This window comes from Sprattus sprattus (assembly GCF_963457725.1).
Source record: "Sprattus sprattus genome assembly, chromosome: 1".
NCBI classification, from domain to species: Eukaryota; Metazoa; Chordata; class Actinopteri; order Clupeiformes; family Clupeidae; genus Sprattus; species Sprattus sprattus.
This window is the reverse complement of record NC_137920.1, coordinates 67,009,697-67,031,547: the sequence shown is the minus strand read 5'-3', so window position 1 is coordinate 67,031,547 and position 21,851 is coordinate 67,009,697. Positions and strand designations below refer to the sequence as shown.

The 21,851-nt window shown below is 46.1% G+C and overlaps 1 protein-coding gene across 2 annotated transcripts in view; it reads left to right on the top strand.

Moving 5' to 3' along the window:
- The window catches only part of abr (ABR activator of RhoGEF and GTPase), a gene marked incomplete at its 5' end in the record, with an annotated part of 125,444 nt that overhangs the window by 30,720 nt on the left and 72,873 nt on the right, over positions 1–21,851 (top strand). The window contains 2 exons of one of the 2 annotated variants that reach the window (XM_080839151.1): positions 14,043–14,221; positions 21,142–21,240. In XM_080839151.1, coding sequence (XP_080695277.1) covers positions 14,043–14,221; positions 21,142–21,240 — 278 coding nt within the window. Of the gene's footprint in view, positions 1–14,042; positions 14,222–16,662; positions 17,018–21,141; positions 21,241–21,851 lie in introns of those variants that run through there. The other variant, XM_080839152.1, reaches the window with a different exon arrangement.

Sequence of the window (21,851 nt, the reverse complement as noted above, 5' to 3'; positions counted from 1 at the left end):
GTGAGTTGCGTGATGGAGGACACTGCTCTCCACAGCGGTTGCATAAGACTCCTACGCAGCAGCCTGACTCTCCTGCCTGGCCTCAGACCCTCTCCTGAAGGCTTACATAGTCATGGCAGGTCTGAGGTCAGCTCCCTCCGCCCCTGACTAATGTACTGTCCTTACTAGAGCCCCGCGAACAGGATTGGGCTTATCAGACTGATTTCAATCAGTCTTCATGCTGAAATGGAATCAGAGTTCTTTTACTACCGCACCCTCTTCACCCTTGTGCTTTTAGTGTAGTCAGTTGTTATGCTGGTGACTCCCGGTTGGATTCAGATGCCTGGATTGCCTCCGTCTCTGTCTAATTGTGAGCCGACATGCTTCATGCCCTTGTAATCAAGTAAATTAAATCTTGGTAATTGAGGCTTCTCTGAAATGTGTAGGCTTGGCGGGTGACACAACCTTGACGGTCATTATTTCATATGGTGAAAGCAGTGGATCTCTGCACAGTGTTTGATTTCTTTTCTCACTATCGCTTTTCTGCCCTCAGCAGTTGCTAAATGCTTAACAAATGTTATCCAGTCAGGGACAAGATATTCTTGATTCATTCTGAGGGTGACTGTGAGACATCAGATTGATTGGACCGACAGATCGTTTTGGTTTCGCCCATATAAACTTGTGCTAGTATTCTTGGAACCAGGAGGTGCAAAACTTTTGAAGGTGCTGGTGTGCATTCTTTCTCTTGCTCTTTTTCACTCTGCCCACTTTTCTCTCTCTTTGTGACCCTAATACATGTAATCACTGAATAGTTAGGCGGGGGGGGGGGGGCTGGGCTAATTAGAATGTATAGAATGTGGTGCCATGGTAACAGAATGGTGGTGGTGGTGGGGGGTGTTTATGATGTATGCGTGTGGCATTTGAGCACGACGGCTCTTATCTCCCTCTGCAGGCCGAGGGGCCGTGCGGCTCCATCAGATCCACACCGCAGGCCTGTCATTTCCTTCGCTTTGTTCCCAACCACCCACCCGCCCAGCAAAGCCCTGCCTGTCGCCGTGGCCCATTGTGTGGCTGACAAGCTGTTCCTTTCCTCTTTGTGCACGTGTGCGTAGGTGTGAGCGATTTTTTTGTTTTGTTTTGTTTCGTCTTTTTCCCTTTTTATCACCGTATAATTACGACTGAATTTGTCTTAATATGAGGAAAGAGGGGTTCTGTGTGAAGGTTTTCAAGCTGTCTTCACCTCACTGTGTCCAGCAGATCAGCACTCAAAAAAGAGCCACTTGAAGATGCTTCCACCACCCTTCTCTTATCTCTATACAGATTTGGGCTCAGCACCCTCGTTGTGAAAAATAAGCCAGGCCTTATATTTTGATCTTCTTCGGATCTTGAGATGGCGCCTGCATAATATCAGGCCGCACCCGTCCTCCCAGTGGTGCAGCGCAGCTCATTAGCCCGGGAGCCTCAGTCCCCCTGTTTGCCGTCTAGGGCTCAGGTGGCGTGTAGTCATGCGTTTATGAGTCAAGTGGGGACTCCAGCAGGCTGTTGACCTTTTTCGAAGCGGCAAACTTCACTTAAGCGCTGTGTGGTAAGTAGATTTAGTGTTGCTTTTTTTATGGTGGACATCACCGAGGCCAGACAGGAGCAGCAGTAGTCCCCCCCCCCCCCCCCCCCCCCACACACACACGCACACACACACACACACACACACACACACACACACACAGACCCACAGACACACACACTCACACACACTCCACAGAGTTCAGAGTGCTCTACATTTGGGGAGCCAAGAAAGTCTCCTTAAAATTTTACTGCAGCTTTTAAGCCTCACACAGGGACAATGGTTTCACCTTTAAGGCTGCCAGCTACAGAATCGCCAGGCAGCATTTACACTAGTGTTTTAGTTATCTTAACTCAAATGCCATCAAGGCTTTTGTGCAGTTTTTCTCTTGTGCCAAAATCACAGGTCATTACTAACACCGTACAAAAGGAGTGTGAGTGTTTTTGACTGCGTTTGAAGTTGATTTTAAACCCGTTCTCCAGCTTTCATTTTTAGTCACTCTCATCCTCACCCACTGATTGAGCTATAAATACACACTGTGCAAGATGTCCTTCAGTCCAGGCACTTGTACCCCTCCTCTTTAGTGAAGAGTAGGAGAGCAACCCATTCACACTGTGTGTAAAGAAGGCAAACATACCTCTGTGTAGATAGTTTAGCTTTGTCTGTTCTGTTCTGTTCAGTAAACCTTCTACCTTCAAAAACATGTTTTTTGTGTGTGTGAGTAAGAGAGAAAAAGAGAGAGAGAGAGAGAGAGAGAGAGCATAAATAGCCGATGCAATCTTGTATCTCTTGATAATGCTTTCTGCTGTCTATTCCAGCAAACCCAGCGCCTGTCCAGAATAGTTTGGCTGTGAACGCGTGATGGAAGGCCAGCTCTCTCTGTGGCGCTGCAGCTCACCTTATTAATAGCAGTGCGCAATAGGGTTTGTGTGAGACAGAAATTTCCAATTTAATGCTCAGGTGGTAATGGTAATTGGAATTCCGTTCACTGTTCTCAAGAATAAGGCAAGACAACATCAGTATGTTGGTGTGTGTGTGTGTGTGTGTGTGTGTGTGTGTGTGTGTGTGTGTGTGTGGTTTGTGTGTGTGCGCGCATATATGTTTGTGTACACATGAGAACCCTTTATTAGGCACTCAGCTGTATCCACAGATTGGCTGATAGGGATGTTTCAGTGTTTATATTGTGTGTGTGTGTGTGTGTGTGTGTGTGTGTGTGTGTGTGTCTATGTACATATGAGATAAAAAAAAATGAATTAGATGGAGCAAAATACACTTAAAGTATTTCAAATTGAGAGAGGGAAGAAAACACATGAAAGGTTGTGTGCTTCTGTTCCTTACATGGCAGGCCCAGGGCGTTTCTCCTTGTATTATTGATCTCTACAGAAGTGGCAATGGATCTTTTCAGGCGCTCCCGTGGGAATGGACCACCAATCCATTGCCCCGTGTTTCGAACAGCACAAGGACATTGTGCTTTGCCCACCCGGATCATTGTGAGCCTCATGACTGTACTGATAAATACCTCGAGGCCTAGATGTGATTATTTACCTGAGGGTGAGGAGTCGTATTTCTCCTCGCTCCTTCATTTATCCTCCCCCTTTACGCTGTGCGATTAATCTCCCCAGCTCGGCGAACGTCACGTGAGCTCCGTCTCTGATCGGTGAAGGAGTGCGCAGATGGTGGAGCTGGCGTCGCTAGCCCAAACTGCCACCTGCCCCTCCCTCCTCTACCTCTGCCTCCCCCTCCATCTAGTCCCCCCACTGTGAGTGACATCCCCAAATAAATAACCCAGGCACTGAGCAGCACAGCCCTATCCCTGACCTGTTCACCACACGAGGTGCCACGCAACGTCAGGGACGTCTCGACACACCTCCTCTTAGCAGTCGGGGAAGAGGGCTAATCCACCCTGATCAAAAGCTGAAGCTTTTCTCTCTTTTTTGTTTTTTTTTTGGCTTTGGCAGTAAGCCTGAAATTTGTTCTGCCTTTTTCTTTAAACTTCCTCCTTCCATAAGGAATTAACAGTCAGCAGAGATTACGTAATGTGTTTGAGCACCAGTAAGCATTGAAAAGTGCTGAGAAAGAAGGACTTGTTTTTCTCCCCACTTCCTCTCTTTCCCCCGCTTCTACTCTTTTCCCTCACCACAGTTTCTCAGCAAGCCCCTGCTTCATGAAATAAGTGCATACGTCCTTTCCTTTAATGCATCATTGGCCCGTTGTGTATTATTTGTCCAAAGGTGAACAGCATGCCAGTGTGACATGTTTTGGGCTCATAAATAAGATGATACGGAGGCTCTTCACCAGCTACTGCCTCCCCAAAGACTGTGCTTATGCAGTGCAATGCCTGCTAGGCTTGGATCTACTTCAGTGGCCAGTAGACTCTCAGTGTGTGAGAGACCTGAAGATCTCAACCCTCAGCTTCCAGAGCCTCCTTAGGTCACCTTACGAATTCTGGACTCTGCTGTTGTTTGCCATGCATTGCAGCAGAGGGAACAAACGAAGCAAATGAGGTCCTTGCGGTTGGCTCTGCAGTGTGAGAGTGGTGCTGTGTTGCAACTGTGTTGCTCCCTACACAGATGCTCACACACTTGTTATAACCTTCCTGAGCACACCCACACATTCTAAAGTTCTCTTTCAAGCATTTGTTTGGTATACACATTCAGCTCTTTTGCAAAATAACCCATTTCTGCCTAAAACGCCTGCTAAAAACGCCTGCTAAATCCTATGCTATTCTATGAGAAAGTACCTCATTTCCTGAGGGTTTTCTGAGAAAACAGTAAGAATTGTCAACGTCTACAAAAACCTTAATATCTAAGCCTCTGTAGCACTTAGAAACATGAAATAAGAAGCATTGTGAAGGTAAGAACTGCAGGTTTTATTAAAACATGCTCCCTGATCACACAAAAAAACAATAACATTTGTAAAAAAAACTCTCAAACACACAAAAACAATATAAATCAATGATATAAAATACAATAAAACCAATTTTCAAGTATGCAAACATTATGAGGGAGGGGAAGAGGGGGAGGGAGGGGGGAAGAGAAATGGGGAGGGAGGAGCGGAGAGGGATGGAGAGGAGAGGGATGGAGACATCCTGGGGTGGAGCTGGCCTCGCGGTTCACATGGAGCATGAAGCCATGGCGGGGTCAACGTTATCCTGGAGATGGAGATATCTGAAAATACATATGACAAAGCATTCAATCATTGTATTATTATGAGACCCACCCTCTCAGCTGGTGCTAAGACAATGGCCTACTAGACTGTCTATAGGGTATAGGGGTTATAGGTGTTCATATGCCAATTGTTCAGGTCTCATTGAGGCACAGACAGGGAGTACACATTCAAGTTGGATACACAATAAAGCTACACTAACAGAATAGTATATTTCCAGTTCCATCAATGTTATTTATAGTATTTATATTTATTCATAATTGTATTACTATTCATTATAATGTATTATGCTATACAGTTCAGCACGTTATTTTCCTTATCTAAAATCTTTGGACAAAAACGTCTGCTAAATGTAAATGCTATTTATTCATTATGCCATTATTGCATGTATATATTATCAACCATCATCACCATTAGCAATCGCTATAGCACCACTATCATTACTGCCCATTCCGTTTTCTAAGAGAAGAGAACTCGGAAGATCGCACAAGAAAACAAAACATAAATAATTACCTCCAGATCATTGCCGGTTGTCCAGTCCACCTGGAATCCCTCCTCCTCTCCTTCCGTGTCCACAAAATCCCACTCCTGTGTGTGCCGTATCTAATGGATCCTCTGGCACAAAGTCATTATCCTTCCCCCTCTCAGACTCAAATCCTTCAATCTATGTCGAAATCACTGCCATCGCTATCAAAATACTCCATGTTCACTGCTACTTCTTCACTGCTACTTCTCGCTAGCCAGCATGGTATCACGGAAAACAAACACAGAATATCGCGTGGCTATCTGATTGATTGACGTGATTTTTAGCCAACCAAAGTTAATTTTGGTGGTCACCTGATCTTTAGCAAAGCCTTAAGACCCATCCCATGTGTAATTTTAACCAACCAGAGTGAGATATACGCTGCATTCGTCATGAAAACAGCACGTGTACAAAATGCTGCGCTACGCAGCAACCGGCAGGAAAGCCTATGCTGCGCTACGCAGCAACCGGCAGGAAAGCCTATGCTGCGCTACGCAGCATCCGGCGCCAATGGGATAAGCCAAATGAATAGCCTCCACAATCCAGTGTGACAAATGTTGATTTGTGATAGGCTTACCTTTTGTGAGAGCGAGAGCAGAAAATAAATAACTGATCAGATGTCCTGACTGATGGGGTTCTGGTCAGGAGTGCTCTCAGAGCACCCACAGGACATGACATGCGAACCGCGGCTATTCATGAGACGAGAATGGCGGGAGGTAAAAAAACACTGCACTCCAGAGGAAGACACGAATAAGACGTGTCTGTGCCTTTAGGAATGTACCATGGGTTCGGTCGTAATGAGACTTTAGAATCCCTGGGTCCAAACCGCATGCATGAAGAATGCACCAATTAGCGCACAAGTGACCAAATCGTTTGGTGGAAAGGCATAAATATACTGATCTGCAGCTCCGGAGTCCTGAGATAACTTAAATGAATTTTCACAGCAGTGCCGTCTTAAGTGAGAGTATCTTTGAGTCCACCTCCAATTCAATTCAATTTCATTTATATAGCACCAAGACAATAAAACTCTCTCCGGGCGCTTTACAGAGCCCAGAGCCTGACCCCGGAAGCACAAAGGTGAAAGGGGCAAGGAAAACAACCTCTTCATAGGAAGAAACCTTGAGCAGAACCTTGGCTCGTGAGGGGAGAGGAAGGGTATTTGTTTGGAACCGGCCAGGTAGAGAAGGGTGGATAATGGTTTTGACACAGGGCCTAAGTGGATGAAACGACGGACCAGGGGGTGCTGTTCCTCTCACTAGCAGATAAATCCCACATGACACGCAGATATAGCAGCCAAATAAACATTAATTATAGAGAAGGCTTTCCCTGTATCGAGGAAGGTTTGTAGGAATGACAACACATTCCCCACAGTACACGAAAAGGGCCCATCTTCAATGGCAAAGCACCAGTTCTCAACCAGCAGCTGGTTTGTTGACCACGCTTAGCTGACGACAAAGACTCTTCATGAGCAGTCGAGTACAGTGGACGCTCTAGTTTGGTGACTGGCAGCGCTGTGTGGACAATTAGCATAAAACCTATGCAGCGTCGACAAGAGGTTGATTCTGAGCGAGAAGAGGTTGTTGAATGACATTTTGCCACTTGGGCATCGTATTACAAATGGGGGTGGCCCCTTCCGAGAATCATAAGTGATCAGTCAATCATGGTGTAGTGGTAGAGTGAATCTGAGTGGTGAGATGGGGAGGCATACCCATTGTCAGATATCGGACAAATACTTGAAAGAAGACTACTTCTCTCATAGATAGCTTTCTATGTTTGTAGTGATTTAAAATTTTCATTTATACATTTTAGGAAGAGAATTTGCATTTATCAGAGCATGTCATGTGTTGTGTTTATTAGGTTTTGTTGTGTCTTTGTTTACATTTTTGCCCAAGCCTGCACTATAAATAAGCATTTTGGTCCTGGCAGGGATTGTATAGAAAGTGCCCCTCTAACTCCGCCCACTCCAGTTCCCATGGCGATACTCACACATCTTATTGCGTGCCCTGTCCCCTCCTTCGCAGGCGCATAATTAACCCCCTCAATTTCGTTATCAAAACATTTCCCCACTCTAATGGCAACCTTCATGGCTCCCCAGGAACAGGACGAGGATGGCGCTGTTGTGTGTGGGGGTGTTATTGTAATGGAAGCCAGCTGGTACAGTGCTGTGTAGTGAGTAATCCCCGCTCCCCAACACCTTACGAGACAAGCTAGCGATAGATGCTAGCACCCTTGGGTTTTATCCTCTTTACAAGCACACGTGCCTCCCATGGCCAAGGTTACGAGTTCAAGTCAGCTTGTCTACACAATTCAGGTGACCACTACCACTATACCTCTCTCTCTCACTCTTGCTCTCGCTCGCTCTCTCTCTTTCTCTTTCCCTCTCTCTCTCTTTTTCTCTCTCTCTGTTCACACCACCCAGGAGCCGTGATGAACCCTGCCTGACACCAGGCGGAGTGAACAGGGGACAAGGGTTGGTTGAGGATAGGGAGGCGGAGAGTGCCCAGGCGCTGTCTGACACCTACGCAGGCCCAGCTCTTATAGCATCACGTTGTGACTGTGCTCTGACCCCCATTAGTGTTATGAGTCGGAGGCCCTAGATGAGATGGTGGGAGGATGGGTGGTAATGGGTTGGCATGAAGAGATTAGGGTTACTGAGAGCTCTCAAAATGATGTGTCCAGACAGCTAAAATCATCTGTCAAAACGTTTTGGTTTTGCAGCAGCAGGTTTCTAGTGTCAAAAAGTGGATAATGATGCATAAATATAAACTCACGATTTTAAGTGTCCTTGAGCTATTTTTAAATGAATGTGTCTTTTGATGACATGAACTATAAAGAGGCAAATAATTACGCAACCTGTATTCTGACGTGACTTGGTTGAAGCAGGGGTATTTATTTGCTACATTTGGTATGCAATTCAAAATGAAAATAGAATGTGACTCTTTGGAAGTCAAGTGCTCTGCACAACAGCCCTCTGACTCACTACCAGCTCATTTGTGTTAAGAGCGATGTTTAGCTGCAGATAGGAACGAAGCCTTTGACGTCAGCCCTCTTTAACATTCCTGATGTAATTCTGTCGTGAATGGCAGTTGTCATGGCAGCACAGGCCCCTACCACGACGATCTCTCCACTGGCTTTGACATGGCTCAAGTCATCAGAGGCATAATGTGAGCTGGCAGGAGGGTTTGAAGTCTATGTGATGCTGCGCTGCACGTCACCATCACTGCCACAACACGCCACACTACCCCATAGGCCTGGGTTACACAATGTGCAGGAAGCCCTGGCCTGATCCAGTTCAAACTCTGCGACACAGGCCTCTGACTCAGGATGCACACTCACAACACCAAGAGGATGATCAACATAGACAGTGGTTTTCAGTGAATTGGAAATAAACTAAACTGAGATGAATGACGCAAAGGAATAGAGGAGTGCTGATTTGTTTGACGATTTTGGGCACAGGGCGGTTCATGAACTCGTATTTTGCCTCTGAAGTCTCAGGGGTCCTGGCCTGTGTGTGTGCTGACCATGGCATGGCCCCCTCACAGGCCTGGAGCGGATGGTTAGTTGACAAAATATTAGACTCGGGATCGCATCCACAAAATTAATCTGACATGACATGGAGTCTAGAGAGACTCTTTACACAAAACCAGTCCGTCTTAGAAGTTTTTAAAGTTCACTCTTTTGACAGCCATTTGTATATGATGCTATACAAGTGAAATTGAATTGAATACAATACCTTAATACATATAATCAAGTGAATCATGAAAAACTGGAAGATGTTTTTTTTTTCTTTTTTAAAGGGAGGGGTTGGAGTTTATTGACAGTGAACAAGAAGGAACTTCACATCTATGAGAGAATGCTCCCAGGACTTTCTTTGCGAAGATACTTTCTCTTACTTTGATAAGGAGATGCAACTCATTCTCCTGGATTCTTTACCAGTAAACAGGCAGCCTTTTAAAGTCTTTTTCTTTTTCTTCTTCTCCTTCTTTCTTTCTTTTGCTCCTCGCAGTGCAATGAGTTATTGACCTCATTTTGTTATTGCGGCAGGAGGATGCAGTATTACGAGCCTGTTTGGAACGAAATGTTCTCAAAGTGCAGGCCGCTCAATCGCAAAAGTGGCAGATTTACACATCCTGCTTATCAATATGTCAACGAGTGGCACAAGCAGCTGACAGAGCTTTTTTTATTTTCTCAATGGAGACTCCAAATGTAGACGGCCGGGGCGGAAACGCACAAGATTGATGCTGCAGCTGTGTGTGGAGGAGTGGCTGAGAGACTCACTCTTTACGCTTCCCCATCAGAGGCCTTTCATTGGTGGCCAGCCTTAACAGATGCCCCGAGACTGTGATCTGATTACCCAGATTATCAGGCAATTGCATCGATTAAAAGCTTTAGGGTTCATCCAGAGCAGATTAGCTCTTGATGGAGCCTGAGCAGCACGGCCCACGGATGGGAGGAACCAGGGGTCTGTGTCATGGCGATTGATTTAAGCTGAAGTCATTTCACAGGCCTGCATTGTGTATCTGTCCTGGAATTTTTTTTTGCTCTGTTAATTTCCCCCAATTATAGTACCGATAATGTGATTAGCTCCATCATGCAGGTTGGTGTGTGAGTGTTTTGGTGTTTTTATTCATTTTCATTTGGCTTGCCTATTCCCTTCATTTTTAATAGCAAACCGTTAATTACTGGAACTGTCGATTTTCACATCTCCATAGTAACACACAAAGGCAGTATAATTGGTCATTCAAAGCAGAGGGGACATAAACCAACAAGTGGTACACTGCGTTGTCAGGACGATGACTCCTTTCTTCCTTTCGAGGGAGAATTTAGTTTAAAAGTCTACAAATGATCTTTAAAAAAGAATTGAATGTGTTTTCCATCCGAACTGAATGCTTGAGTGTATTGGGTGTGTTGTCTCTCCATGTACCTGTGGCAGGGTTTTGAAGGGCTTGGTGATGTCCTCTGATCACCCAGTGTTACTATACGTGCCAAGCTGATCTTATCACTCATCGCTTTGAATCAGGATTTGAATTGATTTGAATGGCGACCTTTATGAAGAGATGCCATTGGTCAGTTCAGCCTGACTTCCCCTCTGACTTTGTGTGTGTGTGTGTGTGTTTGTAAGTACACTCTGCTGTTTGATATGCTGATGACAGGCCGTGCTGTTTTCACTGTGTGATTCCTGAAGGTGAATCGCGCTCTGGGATTGTATGGCTTTCTTTTTCGAGGTTGCGTGTGTCCTCCGCTCTCTAGTGTCACCCCAGGGTAAGACCCTCAAAGATTGTGTGTGTGTGTGTGTGTGTGTGTGTGTGTGTAAAAATAAGTGTGCTTGCGACTCTACTATGTGCTGTTTTGAGGGGGGAACTGATCTAGAACCACATATTTTCATGGACAGACAGGAGCACATCGTGTTCATAATTTCTCCAAGGCTGAGCCATGAGCCTAGAGCTTTTTATAATGTCTATTTTTTCCGTTTGTAATTTCAACAAAAGTCAATGCACTGAGCTGAGTGGTTGAGTGTGCCACCGGCGTTCTGAGATGTGGGAGATGGCCGAGTGCAGCCAGGCGTCCACAGAGGGAGCAGGGAAGAGCAGAGCAGAGCAGAGAGGACCGAATGGATTCAGTCCCTGTCTCTGTGCGGAATCTGATCACCGGGGAATTTACTGAAAACACTCGAGCCAACACAACACAGTCACCGTCCTGCTTTACTTCCTGTTCTATCCACTTGTTTATCTGAATCCTCTAAATGCACGCACGCACACGCACCTAACTTCCTGATTAACCTGTTTCTCTTTGTATCTCAGCCTGGACGTGTGTATGACACAAGGTGGTGTTCATCTCACACTCAGTTTCCTGCCACGCTTAATAAGAAAAGGATTATCCTCGTGGATTTCGTTTTAGGCCCAGTTTGAAAGCCTCTGAGCATGTCGTGTTGAAGCTCAGCATAATAATGTGAATTTCAGAATGGAATGGTGTCCTATGCTTTCATTATTTAGGAGATAAGTGCCAGACACAGTGACATCTTCTGCCTGAGTGACTGGAGGGTGAAAGAGCGGGGGGCTCAAGTCAAATCAGCGGTGAATACCCAATGCCTACGATTAAACACTTCAGTGGCTAAAAAGAACCATAGGATGTCTTCAACTTAGTCTAAATCTTGGAGACGTATTATTATGTGTGTCTGTTGGTAGCCTACTGTGATTTAAAACCTGTCAGTTTACTGTTTCATGTTTTCTGGGCCGGTGAGTACCAGAGGACTTTGTGGCGTCTTTTTGTCCAATTTATCTCTAGAAAAATGCTTTTACGGCTCTCCAGCTCCAAATGATCTGAGACCTCGTTTACACGAAGTAGTGCGGATTCAGTGTACGGATTCAGTGGGTCCGTGTAGACGAAAGGTCGAGTGGGAGACATTTCTCTCCGGATTCAGGCAAACTGGACTGCAAATCCTAACACACACAGTCCGTAATCCTAACTGTTTTCACAGATCTGTGAGTAGGTGAATAGGCAAGCCACCGGGAAACCACGTTAATATCTGTGATGGTAATTTGTTACTTTCCCTTGTGTGTGAAGTGCGTTTAACGCCACTCCTCACGATGATGTTGTGATCAGATGCTCTGTGGCAGGTGCGTGCTGGTCTGCCCTGCGCACCAGGTGACCGTAGACGCTGCCGCTGAGGGCACTGGCTGCTCTTCAGAGAGGAGACCGAGTGATTGGTCACAGTTAGGTGACTGGACGTGTTAATGGCACATGATTCATTGCGTTCCTCTTGACACAGACGTTCCCGCTCTCACAGTAATCGTTTGTCTCGCAGACGATGAAGGGCACATTATCACACACACAACACACACACACACACACACACACACACAAACACTCACAACACACAACACACACAACACACACACACACACACACACACACACCACACACACACACACACACACACACACACATCCAAAGCGTTGATAAACGAGGTTGTTATGTGGTGCTTGTGATGCAGAGATGTGGTTTGTATTAAAGGCCCTGGTGTCAGAGGTGTGCAGGCTGGTGGCCCACTGGCCTACATATCAACCTGCTCGTGCACAGCAGCCAGGCACACTCCTCTCACTAGGCACCTCCGCCACTGGCATGCACTATTCATGACCAAAACACTGACTCCACTCTTGAACAGCCAGGTGCAATTAGTCAAATGCTGTCCACTATAAAGGGCAATATGAAGGAGACACTTCATATTATGTCCTGTGGTACACTTATGTATTTAATAATTTTATATGGATTGCAATTTGCTCTTCATATGAGTATATGTTGTTGCACATTACATCTGCAAACCTAATCCTGCCCCGGACCGCACCCTAGTGGAGCCCAAAAGTCCAGCTAACCTTGGGGTTGTGCTTTTACCAGCCTGGAGACATGGGTTTTCAGTATCCACTTCAGTCCAAATGAAGACATAAACATAGCTGGAATGAAATCGGTGCAGGAATGACAGATTTATGCTGCAATATGAAACACGGGCAATAAATAAGAAGGAGAGGCCTTTACAGTTTCAGTAAGGTGGTATAAAAATCGTGTTTTTGTCCCCTCCTCCATCTCAAAGTGTGTGTGTGTGTGTGTGTGTGTGTGTGTGTGTGTGTGTGTGTGTGTGTGTGTGTCTCTCTCTCTGCAAGCCCACATGGCATGCGCCGGCTGTCTGTCATTTGCCTTCAAGGCTTGTGTCATATGGGGAGATAGATGTTTATGCTCTGTGTCACGTGTATGCGTGTGTCGGTGTGTGTGTGTGTGTGGGGGAGTTCAGGGAGGCATTTGTGTGCCATCGCCAGTTCCCCTCAGCTGACTGACAGGTGGGGGTCCTCACGCTTTCCGTGTTGTCGCTGGTTGTCATGGTAACAAAGCCTGAGTTGCCATGGCAACAGACGGTGTGGGTGTGTAAGAGTGTGCCTGTGTGTGCACAAATATTAGTGATGTGTGAACAGGGCCCCCCCACAATATGGATGAATGTGGAACTTTCACGGCTAAGCTGCCCAGCTGTAGACACGCTGCTCCGGTCGAGCATGTTTTCCGTCGGCCCACTCAGCTGTGGGGAGCTTGTTTGTTGGTTCCAGTCGGCAGTGCTGCCCACTGCTTTCCCACTGGCCTCTTCCTGTGCCCTTTAAAACGCCTGCCGTCGGTCGGAACGCCACTCTCACCTGCTGCTGTGTCTGTGGTTTTTGCATGTCAACTGCCAGACCGCTCTTGTCCTTTGTCCTTTGTCTCATCTGCCACCAGTATTTCAAGCAAGGGGTGTAGTGGTGCATCTGTGCGCTGCTACATCATGGTGAAGAGGTCTCTACCATTAACATTGCACTGTACCATAGAACACACCGTTACACACACACACACACTATACCTTAGAACACACTGTTACACACACACTTACACACACACACACACACACACACACACACACGCACTCACGCACTCACTCACACACACGCACTATACCATAGAACACACTGTTACAAACAAACACACACACTACAACATTGAACACACCATTACTCACACACACACACTTTACCATAGAACACCGTTAGCTGTCTGTCTGATCTATGGTACTAAAATATATGAGATATATGTCTTCTCATTTATTTATTTAAGTTTTCCATAAATGCAAGACCCCTCTTTTCATCATCATATCCCAATCGAGTTACTGTCACTATACTGTACCTGTTACTATCCTTGTTGTAAACGCAGTGCGGTAAACCTTGTTGTACCTCAAATCCATAGACACTCATCCTAACCTCACTTCTCTCCCCTCTCCTCACTCCTCTCCTCTCCCTGCAGACTTCAACTACAATAACGACGGCTATGATGGCGACGGTGCGGAGGACAGGAAGTCCCAGGACGGTTCGGAGACGATGCCCTTCATCGACGAGTCGCCCACTATGTCGCCCCAGCTGTGTGCCCGGGGCCCAGATGGCGAGGCTGTGTCACCCACTCCTCCAGAGGGTATTCTCCCTGGGGTAAGCCTGCCAACAGAGCTTCTTAAGTAGTTCACAAGAAACAATAAAGAGATGCTCTCACACTTTCTCTTGTTAATATGCTGTGCAGATGGACTCGGACTGTGCCATGCTACTGTTACTACTGCTACAGCTTGCTATTATCTGTGTCAGTGATATCCAACCTCTCTTGTTCTCTCTCTCACACACAAACGGCATTTCTTCCTATATCTCTTTGTGAGTTTATATGCAGTCGTGTTCACTCTATTACATTTATGTGGCAGTAGACCTTATGTAATCTCTCAGTAGAACTCATATTATTTGCTGATATTGACAGCCTCTTAAAATGCACCTTCACATTTTTTCTTGAGTTTCCCTGATATAGTCTTTTAGATTAAGTGTTTTTAAAATGAGTAAAATACATGTTATCCATTTTGCACCTATACACCTTTCACTCATATACATGGGATGTGAACTATTTTATTGATGAGTGCCAGGTTAGGGGGTAAAGGTCCAGTATTTAGCAGACCATTTTATCTAAAGCGACTTACATGGGCGTCTTGCAGTGGTTGGGAGAGTTAAAACAGTTTCATAATATACAAGAAGTAAGAGATGAGCCTCTGTTTCCATCTAGTGGTGGAATGTACAAAGTACAGAGTGACAGGTTGTGGAGCTTCTGAATTAAACAGAAATGATATAGGTCTTCTCACCTTGTAGTCTGTTTTCAGAGTTAAACAGAATAACATTTTGATCATACTCTGAGTACAGTGAGTTGATCTTATGCCCCAGTGTTGGCCTATAGCATTGGGAGAAGAGGAAGATGTGAGCCATCACTTCACCATCAGGGAAATCACATCACCATGGCTCACGAGTTTTAGTTCCCCATATATTTCTCCTATTTTGAGCCTTTTTGGCCATTTCATTAAGTCTTTTAGGCCCCTTCTTAAGCCCTGCTTCATACTACACTGGTACTGTGTGCATAGTTCTCAAGTCATTGATGCTGGTTAGCGTAAAGTTTAGGTTTACCTGGAGCAACTTTTGCTATTGTGAAAATGACATTGTGCAGAAACCATGTACCCAAGGATCATTAATATAATTTGAACTGAACAGCTGAATAGTTCTAGGTTCACTTAGTTCTCCCTACTTTTCTCTCCCATCACATCCGAGTAGTCTGTTGTATGATATTCTTGCTCTGAATCTCACACAACAGTTGTACATCTAGTTGAAAAACATGCATTTTTTTTTTTGTAAACAATGTAATGCTTAATGTCTGGAGCCCAGCGATAATCAAGATACACCAAATTGCTCAGCAATATCAAACACTATTCTGCCATGGTTCTTTACAATGATATCTTTGCTTCCTTTGGGGAGGCATTTTTGTGTACACAACCATACACTTCATCCTCAAATCCTAATCTTTCATGAGCATATGTGCAGGCTTATATTAGACAGTGGTCGATAAATATTCCACTACTCTAGATAGAGGTGTGAAGGTCAAATGCTGAACATCCTGTCCAGGCTCATGTGTGGTTAGAGCCTGGATGTTGCATTCACTATTCACGTTGTGTTTTGTGCATTTGGGAGGGGATTGGTGTAAAGAGTTCATTTGGACTGTAACAGAGACATAAATGATGAAAGATGTTCAAATTGTCAGAGTGTAATCAGGTTTTACCAACCCCAGAGAAGCGAGGCAGGAGAGGGAGGGGTAATTGTCTTCAGCTGTAGCGTGTTCATGGGATTAACTAAAGGTCCTGAGTTTAAGAAGCAGTGTGAACTGACAGGAAATAAAACAAGCAGTCCAGAGTTGTTCCATGTGCTGTGATCATGCAGTAGAGCCCTGGATAATGGCTTTGCTAGCAAGTTTCCAAATGATTAAGAGTACAGCAGTTGAACCTTGCCCTGTAATTAGACCAGCCCACAACAGCAGTTAACAGTGGTTAGTGTCTGTCGAAAAAGAGAAAGAGAGTGAGGCAGTCTCTGTGTGGAAGAGAGAGAGATAGAGAGAAGGCAGAGAAGAGGATAGAGAAAAACAGTCAGGGAATAAGAGAGAGACAGAGAGAGAGAGAGTGAGGGGGACAGAGAGAGAGAAAGAGAGATCCTGAGGAAGTGGTGTGGGTGTGTGTGTGTGCACAGGGAGCCCTCCTAGGCCGACCCGGAACTGTGACACACACCAGGAAGAGAGAGGCGGGGGAGGGGTGAGGGCTAGGCGGAGCCAGCGCTCCTCTCATGTCCGTGTGTGTGTGTGTGTGTGTGTGTGTTTGTATGCTCTGGTGGAAGCCCTGTCGAGGTGGATTTCTGTATCTAACGGTTACAAGCAACTGGAGGTTCCTGAAGAAGCACAGGACTGCACTGTTTGCAAATGCGGGAGGAGTTTGTTTCTGAAGAACAGAACAGCTGCTGAGAGAGAGAGAGAGTAAAACCTATGAAAAGAGGGAGGGATAAAGAGAAAGAGAGAGAGAGAGAGAGAGGGAGAGCACGAAAGCTAGAGACATCAGCAGAGCTCAGTATTGGGAAAGGACTCTGGAGATTACCGGGCCGGCCGGTGGAGTAGACTGGCAGACGTGAGCAGGCGCCGATGTGCCTCGGCAGGCCCGGCACAGCCTGAAGCAGAGGAGCAAACCAGCCCAGAGGGGACCGAAAGGGGGAGAGCACGAGAGGGGCACGCTGTGGTACCGCAGCATCATGGAGGAGGACGAGGAGGTGGTGCTGGGTATGCTGGACAAGGTGCTGGAGGATGAGGACCAGTTTGATGGTGAAGTGGACTTGGACAGCCCACTCACCTCAGGGGAGATGGGCCCTTATCTCCTCCGGCCGTTTCAGGTGAGAGAAGGCAAAAAGGGAGAGAGAACCCAGGCAAGACGTGTAGATGGCAGCTAATCACAGAACGGTGTGCTTGTGTGTATGTGTGTGTGTGTGTGTGTGTGTGTATATGCGTGCGTGCTTGGACGTGCCTATAAATAGAAAAGAGGAAAGTGCAGGGGGGAGTCTCCTTCTCACAACGTGGTGCTACTCCTAGTGCAAACGCGCCAAGTGCCTCTTCCCGTTAGCCATGACCATAACCATAATACTGTGTCGCAATGTTGTGGGGAGGGCAGACAGACAGACAAGCATTGTGTGTGTGAAATGCTTTGCACTAGTGTTTTCTAATACACATTTACTTTGCTTTTCTTCTGTTGTGCCTAAAGGTCTATCTTTCACAGAAACTGGGGGTGTGTGTTTGCATGTGTCTGTGTGTGCATGCATGCCTGTGTGTTTGTGTGCATATGTGTGACAAGCCTGGTGCAGGACCCCACGAGAGTGTGAAGGGGCCTGTCTTTTCTCTGTGGCTATCTAATAGGTGTGTGACTTAGACCGCAGGCCGAGACATACAGAGCCATCACAGTCAGTCAGCCTCTCAGTCTATCTGCTAACCGCTAGTCTCTGACGGCGCAGACCTGCAAAGGGAACTCCTCCCTCCGCCACAGGACAGCCAAATCTGGGAAAACGACTAAGGGGCAATCGGTAGGCAAAAGCTCTGGACACACAGTAGCTCTTTCAGAAGGATGGAAAAAACGGCCTTCAAAAACGTGTTTTGTTTTGGGTTTTTTCCCCTGCTTTTTCTTTTCCCCCCTCGCCCGGCCCAGACTGCACGTCTGTGTGCCAGAGCTGTGGTCATGTTCCATCCAGTCCCGGCAGAGGAAGCAGGCAGGAAAAGGTGGCCGTGGGTCCAAAGTCTCCCCCTCTCTGTCCAGAACTTGCAGTGCTGAGTAGCGCAAGTTCACCTAGACTGCTCTTTCACTGGAATTTGTTCTTAGCAACATCAAGAGTTGGCTTATTTCTCCTGAATGATTGACAGAGATCATAACTTTTTTTATAGCTTAAAATGTTACCTAACTGAGTATAAATGTAGATATTCCTGTTGTTTATGGCAGATAGCATTGTTAACCCCCCCCCCTCAGAGATTGTGACATCTGTTGTTATGATCTGCTGCTAAAACTGTACTTGACAGACTCTCTGGTTAAATCCAAGCCTGTCTGCCGCATGTCTGTGCCTGTCAGTCAGCAGCCATGTGTACTGCTGGTCGAGCGCCAAGTGAAAATCCCAGCTGATGCTACGCTAGTATCCATTCAGTAACTCTTCACACCTCACAGCTGAAAACACCCAGGCCAGGGCTCCCGTATCCCCTCCGTCACACCTCTATCTCCCCTGTTTTCTCATCAGTCTACCAGTCCTCACATGTCTCTCACTACCCCCCCACCCCAGTCCCCTTTATACAGCTTCTGTTGGCGGATATAAAGTCAGGTGAGGTAAGTGTTAAAAAAGGCTGTTGGCATTCAGCTATGTTCATCAGGAGCTTAGCAAAGAGAAGTGCTGGTAGGCAGCGTGAGAGAAACCAAACTAATTGTTGCGTTTTCTCAACGAGGAGGAGGAGGAACTTGTGGCCAGGTTGGGGTTCAGTCATTTTCGAGAACGGTTGGGTTTGCATCATGAGGGGTTTGAGGAAGAGTGGACTGTCTGAATGTGCCGATACTCAGCCGAGTTGAATGGAGGCTTGCGTTTTGTGTCCTGAAAAAAGAGAACAGCCTCCCAGTGAATGCACTCCATAAACGTCTCTGAAAGAATCAGCTGTTAGAGATCAGACACTTAGGCCTGTGTATCTCTTATTTTCTCTTTCCTTTTCACACCACTCAGACTCGATTAGTGGTCACATAGCGGTTTCTCATAGTGAAACAAACTCTTTGTGAAGGTCTGGCCAGACGTCTTGTTCTGCAGTACATTGACTACATTGTGTACATTGTGACCATATTGAGTGCTTGGTATGTCCTTACACCACCTGTATCTAAAGGGGGATGTGGGCTGAAGGGCTGAGCGATGCCTTCAGTCCTGATTGCGTCACACAGGGCCCTGCAGTACAACAGGCTGAGCCTGAGCCTGAGTCTGAGCCTGAGCCTGAGCCTGTGCCTGTGCCTGTGCTTGTGCCTGAGCCTGTGCCTGTGCCTGTGCTTGTGCCTGTGCCTGTGCCTGTGCCTGTGCCTGTGCCTGTGCCTGTGCCTGTGCCTGTGCCTGTGCCTGTGCCTGTGCCTGTGCCTGTGCTTGTGCCTGTGCCTGTGCCTGTGCCTCAGAGCCACATGTGATTAGTACCAGGAATGGCACTAGGACTGCAGTAGCACTGTACTACACTCAGCGGGGCCTGGCCAGAGTGACATACAGTATCTCTATGCCTGAGCTATCTGTGGAAGGAATGTGTAGCAAGGCAATCCTGTATAATCAGAATATATTGCATAATCAGTATTGGAGATCGACTGATTGATACATGTATTGATTGGTTGGTTGTTTTTATGTACATGTGCCTCCATGTACTATCAACACTATGTTTTCAGACATGAAGCTAAACTTAGCAGACAACAAGGCCACTGCATTGGCAGCAGGTCACCACTTTATCTTCAGAGGCCTGATATGGAAACGGTCAGCTGTTTCCGAGGCCAGATTTTGAGCAATGTTGTTGTTGACAGTGAATGCATAATGAGGAAATAAGAGCCTATTTCTGGCTGCCCAGTGGCTGACCAGATGAGTCATCTGGGTGGTACTTCCTTTGTATGGAGATATTACTGTATGTGTTGTCCCTTGTACACAGTTCCTTTTAAAGGATGGCCTCATAGGTTCTCTTAAACTTTCACGGTCTACCAGCTTTTCAAATGGCCAGACAAGGCGTTGCGGCTCCTCTTACAAGCATATTTTTGCGAGCACACAGCTTCATAACACAAAGCGATTAAACGTCAGCTCCTTGAATCATTTATAAATCACTCTGGGTGGACTGTTTCTTCACTTCTCCATCCTATTAAACACCGTTGAGTCATCCACTGAAAGTCGTAAATGTTTTATTAAAACTCCATAACCTTACAGAAAGTATGATCCGACGTTTTGTTTTGAAAGTTATGTCTATATCTGGATTGATGGTTAGTTCTACATAATTAAATCTGTCACTAGTGAATAAACACAGGGTGGTGTGAGAGCCCTGCGAGGAAAGTTTATACTGATGTTTTGTAATATTTTATTCAGCAATAAAAGGTTTGTTATTGACAATCAATAAAAGGGTTTTACTCTCTCTCACACACTCTCTCTCTCGCTTTCTCTCTCTCTCTCTCTATGTATATTATCTCTGTAAATATGGTGTATTCAAATAAGAATAAATGTGTGTGTGTGTGTTTTACCTGTTGAGACCATACGCGTTTCAAAGGCTTGTCCTCTGGCTGTGCTGTGGGGCTTTTTAGTTTGAACTGTTGGGCGTGTCTCGGCCTGTCTCAGGGCCCAGCACTCACCAGAGCCAAAGCAAACACATCCACAAAGGAGCCGGGCCTAGCAGCGCCAGACCAGCACTCCACTAAGACTGCCTGGGTGGACAGTGACCTACACACACACACACACACACACACACACACACACACACACAAACACATATGCTGCACATTACCTTTTGCCATTGGAAAAGTTCACCTCTGTTTCATAATTATTTATGTTGTTGTATATTATTAGTCTGTAACATTGTTTCAATCTTCATCAGATTCTTTGTGAAACCCCAAGCTAGCACCTGGTCACCTTTTGAAATGCCAAACTTCTCCTGGTTATTTTGGTTTCTTCGCCACAGCTGTCTGTACTGAATACACCTACAGTTCCCAGCACTTCTTCTCTCTCTCTCTCTCTTTCTCCCACATTCTTCCCAACTTAGTCAGCCCCTAAGAGAAACTGCTTCAGTGTCAAACTCTGTTCTATTCACACAAGCATACAGTCTCTCTCTCTCTCTCTCTCTCTCTCTCTCTCTCTCTCTCTCTCTCTCTCTCTGTGCTTTATATAGTGTATCCACTTAAATGCGTATGTGATATTAACAAATATAGAGAATTTATGTGTGAGTTACTAAAAATACACCCCTCTCTCTCTTTTATTCTCTCCCTCTTTCTCTCTCACAGGGAGACATAGAGAAGGGCATGGAGATGAAGAAGCTGGTTCTCTCTGGGTTCTTAGCCAGTGAGGAGATCTACATTAACCAGCTGGAAGCCCTACTGCTGGTAAAGTCTACTTACTCTACACACACACGCACTCTTAGTACACCTACACAATCAGAAGTGATGTGGCATGTTTATTTAATGCTGTATAATTTGTATGTGTGTGGTGTGACTGTGAGAGAGTGCAAGAGAGAGAGATAGAGTGCGTGTGCAAGAGAGAGAGATAGTGTGCGTGTGCGTGTGCGTGTGCGTGTGCGTGTGCGTGTGCGTGTGCGTGTGCGTGTGCGTGTGTGTGTGTGTGTGTGTGTTTGTGTGTGTGTGTGTGTGCGTGTCTGTGTCTGTGTGTGTGTGTGTGTGTGTGTGTGTGTGTGTGTGTGTCTTGAGTGCTCAGTAGCTCTGGGAAGCACCACAGACCACTGCAGTCCTCACTGCAGACAGCACCTGCCGTGTCAGGTGCCAAAGCTGTGTCAGGTCCTCTGAGTTTGCTGCACGCTGTAGGTCTGCTCAGTGTCCTTTTGCACAGTTTCAGCAGCACTTCCTGAGCGAAAGACTGATGAGGGGAAGGATATATATGCAATTTCACACCTCTCTGCGACCACCCCTGGTCCACTGACAGCTCTATTGCAATGTGGTTTGTCTTAGGTATTCTAAATCCAAGCACCTGGTCTTAAGGA